The sequence below is a fragment of the Salmo trutta genome, chromosome 29 (genome assembly GCF_901001165.1).
Source record: "Salmo trutta chromosome 29, fSalTru1.1, whole genome shotgun sequence".
In the NCBI taxonomy this organism is placed as follows: Eukaryota; Metazoa; Chordata; class Actinopteri; order Salmoniformes; family Salmonidae; genus Salmo; species Salmo trutta.
This window is the reverse complement of record NC_042985.1, coordinates 42,285,565-42,301,536: the sequence shown is the minus strand read 5'-3', so window position 1 is coordinate 42,301,536 and position 15,972 is coordinate 42,285,565. Positions and strand designations below refer to the sequence as shown.

General features: G+C 42.5%; 1 protein-coding gene across 1 annotated transcript in view; it reads right to left on the bottom strand.

Annotated features, from left to right (window-relative positions):
- The window catches only part of LOC115167634 (rho guanine nucleotide exchange factor 28-like), a 41,344-nt gene extending 25,972 nt beyond the window's left edge, over positions 1-15,372 (bottom strand). Inside the window, exons 1-3 of the mRNA XM_029722234.1 lie at positions 15,334-15,372; positions 2,507-2,648; positions 483-598 (exon numbers count right to left, since the gene is read on the bottom strand). Coding sequence (XP_029578094.1) covers positions 483-598; positions 2,507-2,648; positions 15,334-15,366 — 291 coding nt within the window. The 5' untranslated portion in view covers positions 15,367-15,372. The remainder of the gene's footprint in view (positions 1-482; positions 599-2,506; positions 2,649-15,333) is intronic.
- Positions 15,373-15,972: the final 600 nt, after the last annotated feature.

Below are 15,972 nucleotides of genomic sequence, written 5' to 3'. Positions count from 1 at the left end.
TTTTGCTCCTCCCCTCTATGTTAATTGATTCATATATGCAAATACACACCATATGTTTATGCAAATTATGCACATATAATTGTCTATATTTTTACACACACACAAACATACCTGGTACAACAAGAAAATGTATATACAGTATGAGTACATTCTACGAAAAACAATAGTGACATTTTAGAAGAAATGTAATACCTGAATTCCCACCAAAATCCCTGAACACCATTCATTATTTGTCCGCGCCATTAAAATGTTTTTGGTGCTACAATTCAGTCAATATCTGCTGGATAATAAAAGTTGATCATTTTTACAAAATTCAGTTTGGAGTATCTTCATCCAAATGTTCCAACCGTTGCATTTATTATAATTGTTTTTAAAACCTTTTAACAATTTCAATGACTGTTGCTAGTGTGTGTGTGTGTGTTTGTGTAACTGTGTATGTTTGTGCACATGCTCGTGTGTGTGTGTTTGTGTGCCAACCCTACCTGGGCGTCGTCCTGGACGTACTTGAGCCTGGACCCTCCCACACAGGTAAAAGGTGTGGTCTCAGTCTCAGAGTAGAGGTAAGCACAGACTGAGACAGTCTCAGCCAGGTTATGACCTACAGAACAATGGGAAAGGATGTCACACCAAAGTGTGTTTACAATGGTGTAGAGTAGTGTTTCCCAACTCCAATCCTCGAGCACACATTTTTGTTGTTGCCCCAGGCAAACTCACCTGATTCAGCTCGAGGGCTTGATGATTAGTTGACAAATGTAATCAGTTGTGTGTAACCGATGTGAAATGGCTAGTTAGTTAGCGGTGGTGCGCGCTAATAGCATTTCAATCAGTGACGTCACTCGCTCTGAGACTTGAAGTAGAGTTTCCCTTGCGTTACAAGGGCCGCGGCTTTTGTGGCGCGATGGGTAACGATGCTTCATGGGTGTCAGTTGTTGATGTGTGCAAGGGTCCCTGGTTCGAGCCCAGGTTGGGGCGAAGAGAGGGGCGGAACCTACACTGTTACATTGATGCTGTTGACCCGGATCATTGGTTGCTGCGGAAAAGGAGGAGGTCAAAGGGGGGGTGAGTGTAACCGATGTGAAATGGCTAGTTAGTTAGCGGTGGTGCGTGCTAATAGCATTTCAATCAGTGACGTCGCTCGCTCTGAGACTTGAAGTAGGGTTTCCCCTTGCGTTGCAAGGGCCGTGGCTTTTGTGGCGCGATGGGTAACGATGCTTCGTGGGTGTCAGTTGTTGATGTGTGCAAGGGTCCCTGGTTCGAGCCCAGGTTGGGTCGAAGAGAGGGACGGAACCTACACTGTTACATGTGCTTGTCCGGGTCTACAACAAAAATGTGTACTGTTGGGGGTACTCGACGACTGGAGTTGGGAAACACTGGTGTAGGGTGAAGTTGCAGCAGGTTAGCGCTTTTCATCATGAATCTTGTTCTGGAGGCAACTTTGTGTCACTAGCTGGCACAGTCACAAAGTAATACAATTAGATTGTAAACATAACCCGTAACCTTAACCACACTGCTAACCCTAATGCCTAACCCTAACCTTAAATGAATATCATACATTTTTACAATATAGCCAATTTTGACTTTGTAGCTTGAGCTTGTCCATCTAGAGTAAATCGCTCAGTTCTGCTTCAAGGACAAGACTCTTCCCAATAAAAGTCAACATGCGAAGTTGCCCCTAGACGTGGATCTTCGGTCGGTTTAGAACTTTCCTCACTAATGGTTAAGTTTAGGATCGGCAGAGGGGAAGTTGATCCTAGATCTGTCCCTGGGGGAAATTTTGTTGAGAAAAAGCATTTACAACAGGAGGCCACACAAGGTGCAGGCTTTTGTTCAAGCCCAGCACCAACACACCTGATTCAACTAATTAGGCTAGATTGAAGAAATAATGTCAAGTTTGCTAGTGCTGAGATGGAGCAAAAACCCAGGGGAGTGGTAGTGTAGTAATGTGTATTGTAGCCAGCCAGCCAGGGGAGAGTTTACAGTTCTCCAGGGGTCTCTCCATTGTTGGTGTTGTTTATGGGGTGCTGAGTATGACTGTTTCCCTCCTGTGAGAAAAGCTGATGAGATAGTACATCCTTTCATAGCCCAGTCTCACACGCAACACACTGTATGTGTCACAAATGGCTCCCTATTCCTTAAATAGTGCACTACTTTTGACCAGGGCCCATAGGACTCTGGTCAAAAGTAGTGCACTATATAGGGAATAGGGTGCTATTTGGGAAGCACTTATTGTGGTTGATCCCCACGGGTCATAGGGTTCACTCACCGAGAAGTCTGGGCACATGCACACACACAGGTCATAGAGATGGTCGTAGGCATCTTTAACGATGGCAGTTACACACAACACACACACACACTCACACCCCCACCCACCTCTCCCTCCCTCTCACTTTGGGGTGAAGTTTCTTGTTTTCCTCCCCAATCCTAACCTTAACCATTAGTAGGGAAAGGTTAAACTGAACACAGATCAGTGTCTAGGGACAACTTCACTCTACACCGTTTCTCTCACCAGGCACGATGAAGCAGAGCATGACATCGTTCTGGGCTCTGATGACATGGGCAAGCGTAGAACCTTCTAGAACAATGAAGATCTCTGCCTCCTTTGGCAAGGGGTCTGGTGCCTGCAGCAATGCAAACACCTTGGCCTGCCCCTGATGGGAGGGGTGAGAGAGACAGGGTAAGAGAGAGAGACAGGGTGAGAGAGAGAGACAGGGTGAGAGAGAGAGACAGGGTGAGAGAGAGAGAGAGAGAGAGAGAGAGAGAGAGAGAGAGAGAGAGAGAGAGAGAGAGAAGGGTTGAAGAGAAAGAGAGAGAAGGGGGAAGAGAGACAGGTATTTGATACGATAACTTACAGTTAGGATGATCTAGTAAAGATATACACTAAATCCTACCGCAGCATACTTTATGAAGACATCTTTCCCCCAACTCAATAAAAAGAGGAATGTTCCAGTCTCTGATCTACCCTGCTCTTCACAGGCCAGAACACATAAGACCACTGATCTGGGACCTGTGTGCCAAATAACTAGAGATGTGTACACTTTCACATTAAACCTGTGAATTGTATATTTGCATGAAAATTCAAGTTCTCTCCATGTCGCTCAAGTTTGGAGTCATTCTTTGAGACCTATAAGACAAATGGAGAGCAACTGTTTTGGGCTTGGTTGTCTTCCATTCTTGTCAGGATAGCTCCTGGATTTAAAGGTGCATGAGATACAGTATAATGGTGAATTGAAGAGGTAGCCAAAAGGGGCCACTTTTGTCTACCTCTTGTCCCTATATATCTCTCACTGGGGAATCACCTTATCCGTTTCTGTTCCACTCCAGCTGACCTGGTCTCCCACCATCGTAACACAGGCACTCACGCAGAACTCTCCTTCCCTCCACCAAACTCTCTCACACCCTCTCCTGTCCAACACTGTCTATCCTAAAAACAAAACTATTGAGATAAACCCAATTTTTGCATCAAACAATCTCATTCGTGACCTCAACATAAACCCAGCCTAACCTATAGGACACCAGGAGCGGAAGTCTCAAAGGTGGAACTCTGGCTAATATTGAACATAAATGAGGGAATGGGGGTGTGAAACCATAGATAAAGGGAATACCCCCCTGATTTGGACAAAATAACATGGCAACATATTGGCATAGCACGAATCATACACACGATTGCAAAAACCACCCAAAGCGGCCCATCTCCGGGCCAATCATATGGCAATTTTCCGATGGCAATTGCCAATTGTAACACCCCAAATTTCCTTTAGATGGCGAGTGTGCTCCACCTTGGTTTTTCATACAGCAAATGATACCCAATTCTTACCCAAGTCTCAGATTTTGATAAAATGATATTTTTTTTGAAAACTTAGCATCTTGTAAAAAAGTGGTTTCTGGACCGTTTTTCGATTTTTTTTCGATTGTTATGTCAATTACACATGTATAAGAGCTGTATGAACATGCTTCTGACGTTTTTTATTGATGTCGTTTTTTGGGTTGCTTTTGCTTGTGCGCAAGGCATATGATTTGTGCATTTTGAATATGATTTCATAGGAAAAAAGTGACATTTTTTTTTTCATTTTTTTTGCAAAATGACATATCCAATGCTTTTTTTTGTCACTTGTGGAAGTATTGCAAGTGCCAAATTACAGCAAATATCCAAAAGATAGCTAGAGCTCTCCGCAGTGAATTTTCATATTGCAAATGTAACACAATTCAAGTCCCAAGTGTCAAATTTTGAAAAAATGACATATTTTTTGAAAACTTTTCAACCCTAAAAAAGTGGTTTCTGGACCGTTTTTCGAAAACATTTTGATTTTTATGTCAATTACACATGTATAAGAGCTGTATGGACATACTTTTGACATATTTTATTGACATAATTTTTTGGGTTGTTTTTGCTTGTGCATAAGGCATATGTTTTGTGCATTTGGAATATGATTTCATAGGAAGTCAAAAGTGACATATTTGCTTGTGCATAAGGCATATGATTTGTGCATTTGGAATATGATTTCATAGGAAGTCAAAAGTGACAAATTTATATTTTTTGCCAAATGCCATTAGAAATGTGCAAATGAAATGTCCAATTCTTTTTTTGTCAATTATACATGTATGAAAGTATTGAATGTGCCAAATCAGTATGTTTGTCCGTTTGCCATGTACGATCATAGGAAGTCGGTTTCCAAACCCAAAAGTCAGTGAACCATGGTCCAAATGGCATTTATACTGCCCAAATGATATATATCCCTATGTTGAGCCATCAATCAACGCAGATGGTCTACTTGTCATGTATGATGAGGGAGAAGTGGGACTCTGTTGCTTTTAACATTTTTAACGAATTTGACATGCTCAGAATGCATAATTGACTGGCCCGATGATCTCGGGATGGCCGTGCAGTGACTGTGGTTCCTCTCCATCGCTCGTTGTGTTGATTTCATCATGTCAACTTTGGTGATATTTTTTGCTGTTGAATCATCTTGCAAATGCGCGTTACATTTGCAATATTGCGCGTTACGTTTGCAATATGATTCAATGGGCATTTAGCATCACAAATTTAGGCATGCTCAAAAATACTGCAGAAATGCATTATTGACTGGCTCGATGAACTCGGGATGGCCGGGCAGTGACTGTGGTTCCTCTCCATTGCTCGTCACCCAGCAGTCAGCGTCCATCAGTCAATTAGATGTCATTTTGACACCAAACTGATAGCATCTGACACCAAATCCACTTTTTCCAACTCGTATAGAAGCCAACTATCACATATGTCAGAGAAGGCCCATAATTCACAGTGCTTTCAATTTTAACCATAAAAAAACCTAAAACACATAGTTACGTTATAGCTGCGGGTCCAGCTCTGACATTATGTGTAGGCCTATGTGAGGCGACCCCGAATCCCAAGTTTCGGCTCGATAGGTCATTCGGTGCCCGAGCAATGGCCTAATTGGTGCTGAAAATCCACTTTTTCAGGGCGTTACTACGGGGTCCCTGAATGAGCTATCGGACAGAGACATTGGGGTCCGTCTCTATGGGCCGAGGCGGTTTCAATGCACCTAGTCTTGCGACTCTGGGACATTTCTACATGTCGCCATGTCCGTGATATTCAAAATGAATTGAAAATATTGCAAATGTACGAGGCGGTTTCTCGGTCAGAGAACCTTCTAGAGCCCCATAAATCACCGTGCACTATCGACCTGAGCTCTAGAACAGGTTTCTAAAATTTCGGAGCTCTAGGTCTGACGGTTCTTGAATCGTTTGAACGAAAGTAACTATTGAAGGCGGTATAAGCCTCTAAGCCCCACACTATGTACCTATGGCCAAATTGTGTGTGTGTGTTTTTGTTTTTTTTGCAAACAGAATAGACACACGTTGTCTTTGGGGTAGGCATATACAGAATCCTGAATATGAAGTCTCTACCTTAAGAATTGACTGAGTAACAGATGGTTGAGTTGCGTGATTTTCACTATCTGCAGGTGGCAATATGACAATAGCTCTTGGGTGTTTTTAACCACTTCCGGTTGTCACAGGAAGCTCTTGCTTCACACACGTTGTCTTTGGGGTAGACATAAACAGAATCCTGAATAAGAAGTCTCTACCTTAAGAATTGACTGAGAAACAGATGGTTGAGTTCCGTGATTTTCACTATGCGCACGTAATATGACAATAGCTCTTGGGTGTTTTTAACCACTTCCGGTTGTCACAGGAAGCTCTTGCTTCACACACGTTGTCTTTGGGGTAGACATAAACAGAATCCTGAATAAGAAGTCTCTACCTTAAGAATTGACTGAGAAACAGATGGTTGAGTTGCGTGAATTTCACTATGCGCACGTAATATGACAATAGCTCTTGGGTGATTTTAACCACTTCCGGTTGTCACAGGAAGCTTTTGCTTCACACACGTTGTCTTTGGGGTAGACATAAACAGAATCCTGAATAAGAAGTCTCTACCTTAAGAATTGACTGAGAAACAGATGGTTGAGTTGCGTGATTTTCACTGTGTGCACGTAATATGACAATAGCTCTTGGGTGATTTTAACCACTTCCCGTTGTCACAGGAAGTTCTTGCTTCACACACGTTGTCTTTGGGGTAGACATAAACGGAATCCTGAATAAGAAGTCTCTACCTTAAGAATTGACTGAATGACAGATGGTTGAGTTGCGTGATTTTCACTATATGCAGGTTGTCCATATGACAATAGCTCTAGGCTGTTTTAACCACTTCCCGTTGTCACAGGAAGTTCTTACTCAACACACGTTGTCTTTGGGGTAGACATAAACAGAATCCTGAATAAGAAGTCTCTACCTTAAGAATTGACTGAGTAACAGATGGTTGAGTTGCGTGATTTTCACTATATGCAGGTTGACCATATGACAATAGCTCTAGGCTGTTTTAACCACTTCCCTTTGTCACAGGAAGTTCTTACTCAACACACGTTGTCTTTGGTGTAGACATAAACAGAATCCTGAATAAGAAGTCTCTACCTTAAGAATTGACTGAATAACAGATGGTTGAGTTGCGTGATTTTCACTATCTGCAGGTGGCAATATGACAATAGCTCTTGGGTGTTTTTAACCACTTCCGGTTGTCACAGGAAGCTCTTGCTTCACACACGTTGTCTTTGGGGTAGACATAAACAGAATCCTGAATAAGAAGTCTCTACCTTAAGAATTGACTGAGAAACAGATGGTTGAGTTGCGTGATTTTCACTATGCGCACGTAATATGACAATAGCTCTTGGGTGATTTCAAACACTTCCGGTTGTCACAGGAAGCTCTTGCTTCACACACGTTGTCTTTGGGGTATACATAAACAGAATCCTGAATAAGAAGTCTCTACCTTAAGAATTGACTGAGTAACAGATGGTTGAGTTGCGTGATTTTCACTATGCGCACGTAATATGACAATAGCTCGTGGGTGATTTTAACCACTTCCGGTTGTCACAGGAAGCTCTTGCTTCACACACGTTGTCTTTGGGGTAGACATAAACAGAATCCTGAATAAGAAGTCTCTACCTTAAGAATTGACTGAGTAACAGATGGTTGAGTTGTGTGATTTTCACTATATGCAGGTTGTCCATATGACAATAGCTCTAGGCTGTTTTAACCACTTCCCTTTGTCACAGGAAGTTCTTACTCAACACACGTTGTCTTTGGGGTAGACATAAACAGAATCCTGAATAAGAAGTCTCTACCTTAAGAATTGACTGAGAAACAGATGGTTGAGTTGCGTGATTTTCACTATCTGCAGGTGGCAATATGACAATAGCTCTTGGGTGTTTTTAACCACTTCCGGTTGTCACAGGAAGCTGTTGCTTCACACACGTTGTCTTTGGGGTAGACATAAACAGAATCCTGAATAAGAAGTCTCTACCTTAAGAATTGACTGAGTAAGAGATGGTTCAGTTGCGTGATTTTCACTATGCGCACTTAATATGACAATAGCTCTAGGCTGTTTTAACCACTTCCCGTTGTCACAGGAAGTTCTTACTCAACACACGTTGTCTTTGGGGTAGACATAAACAGAATCCTGAATAAGAAGTCTCTACCTTAAGAATTGACTGAGAAACAGATGGTTGAGTTGCATGATTTTCACTATGCGCACGTAATATGACAATAGCACTTGGGTGATTTTAACCACTTCCGGTTGTCACAGGAAGCTCTTGCTTCACACACGTTGTCTTTGGGGTAGACATAAACGGAATCCTGAATAAGAAGTCTCTACCTTAAGAATTGACTGAGTAACAGATGGTTGAGTTGTGTGATTTTCACTATATGCAGGTTGACCATATGACAATAGCTCTTGGCTGTTTTTAACAACTTCCGGTTGTCACAGGAAGCTCTTACTCAACACACGTTGTCTTTGGGTTAGACATAAACAGAATCCTGAATATGAAGTCTCTACCTTAAGAATTGACTGAATAACAGATGGTTGAGTTGCGTGATTTTCACTATATGCAGGTTGACCATATGACAATAGCTCTTGGCTGTTTTTAACAACTTCCGGTTGTCACAGGAAGCTCTTACTTCACACACGTTGTCTTTGGGGTAGACATAAACAGAATCCTGAATATGAAGTCTCTACCTTAAGAATTGACTGAGTAACAGATGGTTGAGTTGCGTGATTTTCACTATGTGCAGGTTATATGACGATAGCTCTTGGGTGTTTTTAACCACTTCCAGTTGTCACAGGAACCTTAGAATCGACACAGGTAGACCTCACAGTAGCCTGATGGATTGTTGTAGAAGACAGGTTCATAAGGCATTCATAACCCACATAGGCTTCTGGTTGAATTTTGTAGAATAGTCTATGTGTTCCTATGGGGAGAGAAGTCATTGCACACAGTTTGATCTAAACACCTTCTTTTCACTGTGAAGGGTTAATGCCACAGGGTCAAGGTTGGCTTGCACAGATCGGGAGGACCTCAGGAACGCTCCTGGTTCCTCTCCATCGCTCGTTGTGTTGATTTCATCATGTCACCTTTGCTGATATTTTTTGCTGTTGAATCATATTGCAAATACACGGATGCGCATTTGCAATATGATTCAATTGGCATTTAGCATCACAACTTTGGCATGCTCAAAACCACTGCAGAAATGCATAATTGACTGTCCCGATGAACTGGGGATGGCCGTGCAGTGACTGTGGTTCCTCTCCATCGCTCGTTGTGTTGATTTCATCATGTCAACTTTGGTGATGTTTTTTGCTGTTGAATCATGTTGCAAATGCGCGTTACATTTGCAATATTCCATGTTACGTTTGCAATATGATTCAATGGGCATTTAGCATCACAAATGTGGCATGCTCAAAACCACTGCAGAAATGCATAATTGACTGTCCCGATGAACTGGGGATGGCCGTGCAGTGACTGTGGTTCCTCTCGATCGCTCGTTGTGTTGATTTCATCATGTCAACTTTGGTGATATTTTTTGCTGTTGAATCATGTTGCAAATGCGCGTTACATTTGCAATATTGCGTGTTACGTTTGCAATATGATTCAATGGGCATTTAGCATCACAACTTTGGCATGCTCAAAACCACTGCAGAAATGCATAATTGACTGTCCCGATGAACTGGGGATGGCTGTGCAGTGACTGTGGTTCCTCTCCATGGCTTGATGGTGAGTTTTTTTTTAGATTTTTTGAAAAATGTCCAAAATGACTAGGTGCGCCCCATACTGGATGGGCACTGATGGAAGGTGCTCCCTACCCAACCGTAGACCCCTTGCACCACCCTAAAGGCATTTAAAACCCTTCTAAAAAATTACTCCTGGTAACCCATTTCGGGTCACCATGTGCACTGATGCGCATTTGCAATATGATTCAATGGGCCTCAACATCACGAATTTGGCATGCTCAAAAACACTGCAGAAATGCAAAATTAACTGTCCCGATGAACTGGTGATGGCCGGGCAGTGACTGTGGTTCCTCTCCATGGCTTGATGGTGACATGAGACAAGTGGGATTGTCATTTTTTAGCGATTTTTTTGAAAAATGTCCAAAATGACTTGGTGCGCCCCATACTGGATGGGCACTGATGGAAGGTTCTCCCTACCCAACCGTGGACCCCTTGCACCACCCTAAAGGCATTTAAAAGCCTTCTAAAAAATTACTCCTGGTAACCCATTTCGGGTCACCATGTGCACTGATGCGCATTTGCAATATGATTCAATGGGCCTCAACATCACGAATTTGGCATGCTCAAAAACACTGCAGAAAGGCAAAATTAACTGTCCCGATGAACTGGTGATGGCCGGGCAGTGACTGTGGTTCCTCTCCATGGCTTGATGGTGACATGAGACAAGTGGGATTGTCGTTTTTTAGCGATTTTTAAAAAAAAAATGTCCAAAATGACTAAGGGCGCCCCATACTGGATGGGCACTGATGGAAGGTTCTCCCTACCCAACCGTGCACCCCTTGCACCACCTTAAAGGCATTTAAAACCATTCTAAAAAATTACTCCTGGTAACCCATTTCGGGTCACCATGTGCACGGATGCGCATTTGCAATATGATTCAATGGGCCTCAACATCACGAATTTGGCATGCTCAAAAACACTAAAGATATGCAAAATTGACTGTCCCGATGAACTGGGAATGGCCGGGCAGTGACTGTGGTTCCTCTCCATGGCTTGATGGTGACATGAGAGAAGTGGGACTGTCGATTTTTAGCAATTTTTTGAAAAATGTCCAAAATGACTAGGGGCGCCTTATACTGGATGGGCACTGATGGAAGGTGCTCCCTACCCAACCGTGCACCCCTTGCACCACCCTAAAGGCATTTAAAACCCTTCTAAAAAATTACTCCTGGTAACCCATTTCGGGTCACCATGTGCACGGATGCGCATTTGCAATATGATTCAACGGGCCTCAACATCACGAATTTGGCATGCTCAAAAACACTAAAGATATGCAAAATTGACTGTCCCGATGAACTGGGGATGGCCGGGCAGTGACTGTGGTTCCTCTCTATCGCTCATTGTGTTGATTTCATCATGTCAACATTGGTGATATTTTTTGCTGTTGAGTCATATTGCAAACGCACGTTAGGTTTGCAATATAGCGCGTTACGTTTGCAATATGATTTAATGGGCATTTAGCATCACAAATTTAGGCATGCTCAAAAATACTGCAGAAATGCATAATTGACTGGTCTGATGAACTCGGGATGGCCGGGCAGTGACTGTGGTTCCTCTCTGTCGCTCATTGTGTTGATTTCATCATGTCAACTTTGGTGATATTTTCTGCTGTTGAATCATATTGCAAACGCACGTTACGTTTGCAATATAGCGCGTTACGTTTGCAATATGATTTAATGGGCATTTAGCATTACAAATTTAGGCATGCTCAAAAATCCTGCAGAAATGCATAATTGACTGGCCCGATGAACTCGGGATGGCCGGGCAGTGACTGTGGTTAATCTCCATTGCTCGTCACCCAGCAGTCAGCGTCCATCAGTCAATTAGTTGTCATTCTGACACCAAACTGATAGCATCTGACACCAAATCCACTTTTTCCAACTCGTATAGAAGCCAACTATCACATATGTCAGAGAAGGCCCATAATTCACAGTGCTTTCAATTTTAACCATAAAAAAACATAAAACACATAGTTACGTTATAGCTGCGGGTCCAGCTCTGACATTATGTGTAGGCCTATGTGAGGCGACCCCGAATCCCAAGTTTCGGCTCGATAGGTCATTCGGTGCTCGAGCAATGGCCTTAATTGGTGCTGAAAATCCACTTTTTCAGGGCGTTACTACGGGGTCCCTGAATGAGCTATCGGACAGAGACATTGGGGTCCGCCTCTATGGGCCGAGGCGGTTTCAATGCACCTATCCTTGTGACTCTGGGACATTTCTACATGACGCCATGTACGTGATATTCAAAATGAATTGAAAATATTGCAAATGTACGAGGCGGTTTCTCGGTCAGAGAACCTTCTAGAGCCCCATAAATCACTGTGCACTATCGACTTGAGCTCTAGAACAGGTTTCTAAAATTTCGGAGCTCTAGGTCTGACGGTTCTTGAATCGTTTGAACGAAAGTAACTATTGAAGGCGGTATAAGACACTAAGCCCCACACTATGTCCCTATGGCCAAATTGTGTGTGTGTGTTTTTGTTTTTTTTGCAAAAAGAATAGACACACGTTGTCTTTGGGGTAGGCATATACAGAATCCTCAATATGAAGTCTCTACCTAAAGAATTGGCTGGATGACATAGGGTTGAGTTGCGTGATTTTCACTATGTGCAGGTTATATGACAATAGCTCTTGGCTGTTTTTAACCACTTCCGGTTGTCACAGGAAGCTCTTGCTCAACACACGTTGTCTTTGGGTTAGACATAAACAGAATCCTGAATATGAAGTCTCTACCTTAAGAATTGACTGAATAACAGATGGTTGAGTTGCGTGATTTTCACCATATGCAGGTTGACCATATGACAATAGCTCTTGGCTGTTTTTAACAACTTCCGGTTGTCACAGGAAGCTCTTACTTCACACACGTTGTCTTTGGGGTAGACATAAACAGAATCCTGAATATGAAGTCTCTACCTTAAGAATTGACTGAATGACAGATGGTTGAGTTGCGTGATTTTCACTATCTGCAGGTTGCTTATATGACAATAGCTCTAGGGTGATTTTAACATTTTCCGGTTGCTCCAGGAACCTTAGAATCGACACAGGTAGACCTCACAGTAGCCTGATGGATTGTTATAGAAGACAGGTTCATAAGGCATTCATAACCCACATAGACTTCAGGTTGAATTTAGGAGAATTGTCAATGTATTCCTATGGGGAGAGAAGTCATTGCACACAGTTTGATCTAAACACCTTCTTTTCACTGTGAAGGGTTAATGCCACAGGGTCAAGGTTAGGCTTGCACAGATCGGGAGGACCTCAGGAACGCTCCTGAGGTTGAATTGTGCTTCTAACCCTAATGGTTCTCTCACTGTCACCCATAAGCACTTGACATATTGGTGCAGGCCTCATTTTGGGCCTAGTTTTCTCACGGTCGCTGCGCTCATACCGAGCAAGCTACGGTCAAGCGGGGCGTCTCATTGAACTCGTCTCAGCCTAGAGATAATGGTAATGCCATTGCAGGCTCTTTGTGTCTTTAAGCACCGCACTGTGTCACTCCGTCCTCTGTGTGTGTGTGTTTGAGAGAGCTTTTCTTTGACATCTGATGGGATAAATGACTGATTTACAGTTCATGAGGGTTGCCTAGTCACACATATGAAGTTGTGGAAAGATCTGACCTTTTTAACCCTTCAAAACAGCCCCTATGACACCATTATAAGGCATTTCTGGTTGACACAGGAATCTGAATGTTAGGCTCTTATAGAATATTGAGTTTTAAGTGTTTCTGTTAAGAACTGACTTATTTACAGAGGGTTGAACAAGTGTGTGTTGTTTCAGAAAATCACAGAAAATCACAGAAATCTCGCAGAGCTCCGAAACCTGCCTTAACGGACTCATCTGAACACGCTGCAACTGGATATGTAACTTTTTTGGAAAAAAAACCTCTTGTTGTTGAATATCACCAATGTGTCATTGTACAATTTCTCTGAAATGAACATTGGTAAATGCATGGTTCCTTTTCTCCTGACACCGTAGGCTCATGTAGTTTGATGTGAAGCGGTCAAATCAGCACTCTATTTTCCTCTTTGACTTTCAATCCCAGAAAAATAGCCTTAACTCGAAAAGCGTCGAGGCCTCGACTCCATCCTGTTCGGGGCCAACTGCCCATTATGCCAAACCCACGCAGACCGAGTTTCGTCTTCGAATTATCTTCCGTTTAGGAGAAAAAGCCGTGTCGCGATTGGTGATATATGTTACATTTGCAATATGATTCCATACGCCCTCTCGTGGAATAATCCGGGACTGCAAGGAAATGACCAAAATTTGAAAATTTAATTAAACGGAAACCGAAGGTCCGAGAGACTCCGTTCGATGACTTCCTGGAAGATCCGGCCCCCGCGAGCGGCCCGACGCCGTCCGCGGATTTATCGGACGTGGTCGGACGTCTAGTAAGGGAGGGTACATTTGCAACATGGACTTTCTCACTAACCATACGGATGGCGCACGCGACGTCCCTTCATGTATGTAAGGGTGCTACAGCAACCCCTGAAAAATCCCCCAAAAATAACATATACAGTTGAAGTCAGAAGTTTACATACACCTTAGCCAAATACATATAAACCCTACTGTGCTGAGACAATATGACTCTAGAAGTGTTTTACAGTATTTTACAAATTGAATGCTCAACTGTGATTATTCTCTCTCTCAATGCAATTCAAAGGGGCTTTATTGGCATGGGAAACACATGTTAACATTGCCAAAGCAAGTGGAATAAAGAATCACAAATTAACATTTAACTTTCCCTTTATCTCTTTCTCTCCCTCTCTCTCTCTCTCTTTCTCTCTCTCTGTCTTGACAATCCTTACAGGATCCTCACAGATGATACAGTTGAAGTCGGAAGTTTACATACACCTTAGCCAAATACATTTAAACTCAGTTTTTCACAATTCCTGACATTTAATTCAAGTAAAAATTCCCTCTCTTAGGTCAGTTAGGATTACCACTTTATTTGAATAATGCTAAATGTCAGAATAATAGTGGAGAGAATGATTTACTTCAGCTTTTATTTATTTCATTACATTCCCAGTGGGTCAGAAGTTTACATACACTCAATTAGTATTTGGTAGCATTGCCTTTAAATTGTTTAACTTAGGTCAAACATTTTGGGTTGCCTTCCACAAGTTGGGTGAATTTTTGCCCATTCCTCCTGACAGAGCTGGTGTAACTGAGTCAGGTCTGTAGGCCTCCTTGTTCGCACACAAATGTTCTATAGGATTGAGGTCAGGGCTTTGTGATGGCCACTCCAATACCTTGACTTTGTTGTCCTTAAGCCATTTTGCCACAACTTTGGAAGTATGCTTGGGGTCATTGTCCATTTGGAAGACCCATTGCGACCAAGCTTTAACATCCTGACTGAAGTCTTGAGATGTTGCTTCAATATATCCAGCCTCAGACCTTCTCAAAACCTGCCAAAGTCACAGAGGGAGGAGAGGAGACCCCCTTTCCCTTCTCTCATTGTTCACTCCAACACAAACCATTTGGTGGTGTACACAGAAAATATAACAATAGACAGGAATTCTAGTTCGAATCCATGTCCCAGTCGTCTGCAATTTTAGCTGGAACCAGCTCTGAATATTAAAAAAAAAATAATAATAATAATAATAATAATAATAAATAAATAAATAAATAAATAAATAAATAAATAAATATATATATATATAAATCTATCTATCTATGGTGGTGGAACACAACTCAATAATGGGACATACTCACATACAGAGGCACCTCTCTTCTGCTCAACTCCATCCCCACAGAATCTGATGAGAGAGAGAAACACACACACACACACACACACACACACACACACACACACACACACACACACACACACACACACACACACACACTTTACATACATTTGCATATAGTAGAAATAGTCGGAATGTGAATTTTAGACCTGAATGTCCAACCATTCGGGAGATATAGGTCGTCAAAGTTGAACAGTTTTGCATAGCCCATCCCAGCACACTCTTCACGGATGAATCCTTGTTTCAACTTTACAGGGCAGATGGCAGACAGCGTGTATGGGGTTGTGTGGACGAGCTGTTTGCTGATGTCAACATTGTGAACTGAGTGCCCCATGGTGGTGGTGGGGTTATAAGCTACGGACAACAAACACAATTGCATTTAATCGATGGCAATTTGAATGAACAGAGATACCGTGACAAGATCCTGAGGACCATTCATCTGCCGGCATCACCTCATGTTTCAGCATGATAATGCATGGCCCCATGTCGTGCATTACACAATTCCTGGAAGCTGAAAATGTCCCAGTTCTCACCAGACACATCAGCCATTGAGTATGTTTGGGATGCTCTGGATCGATAGTGTGTTCCAATTCCTACTAATATC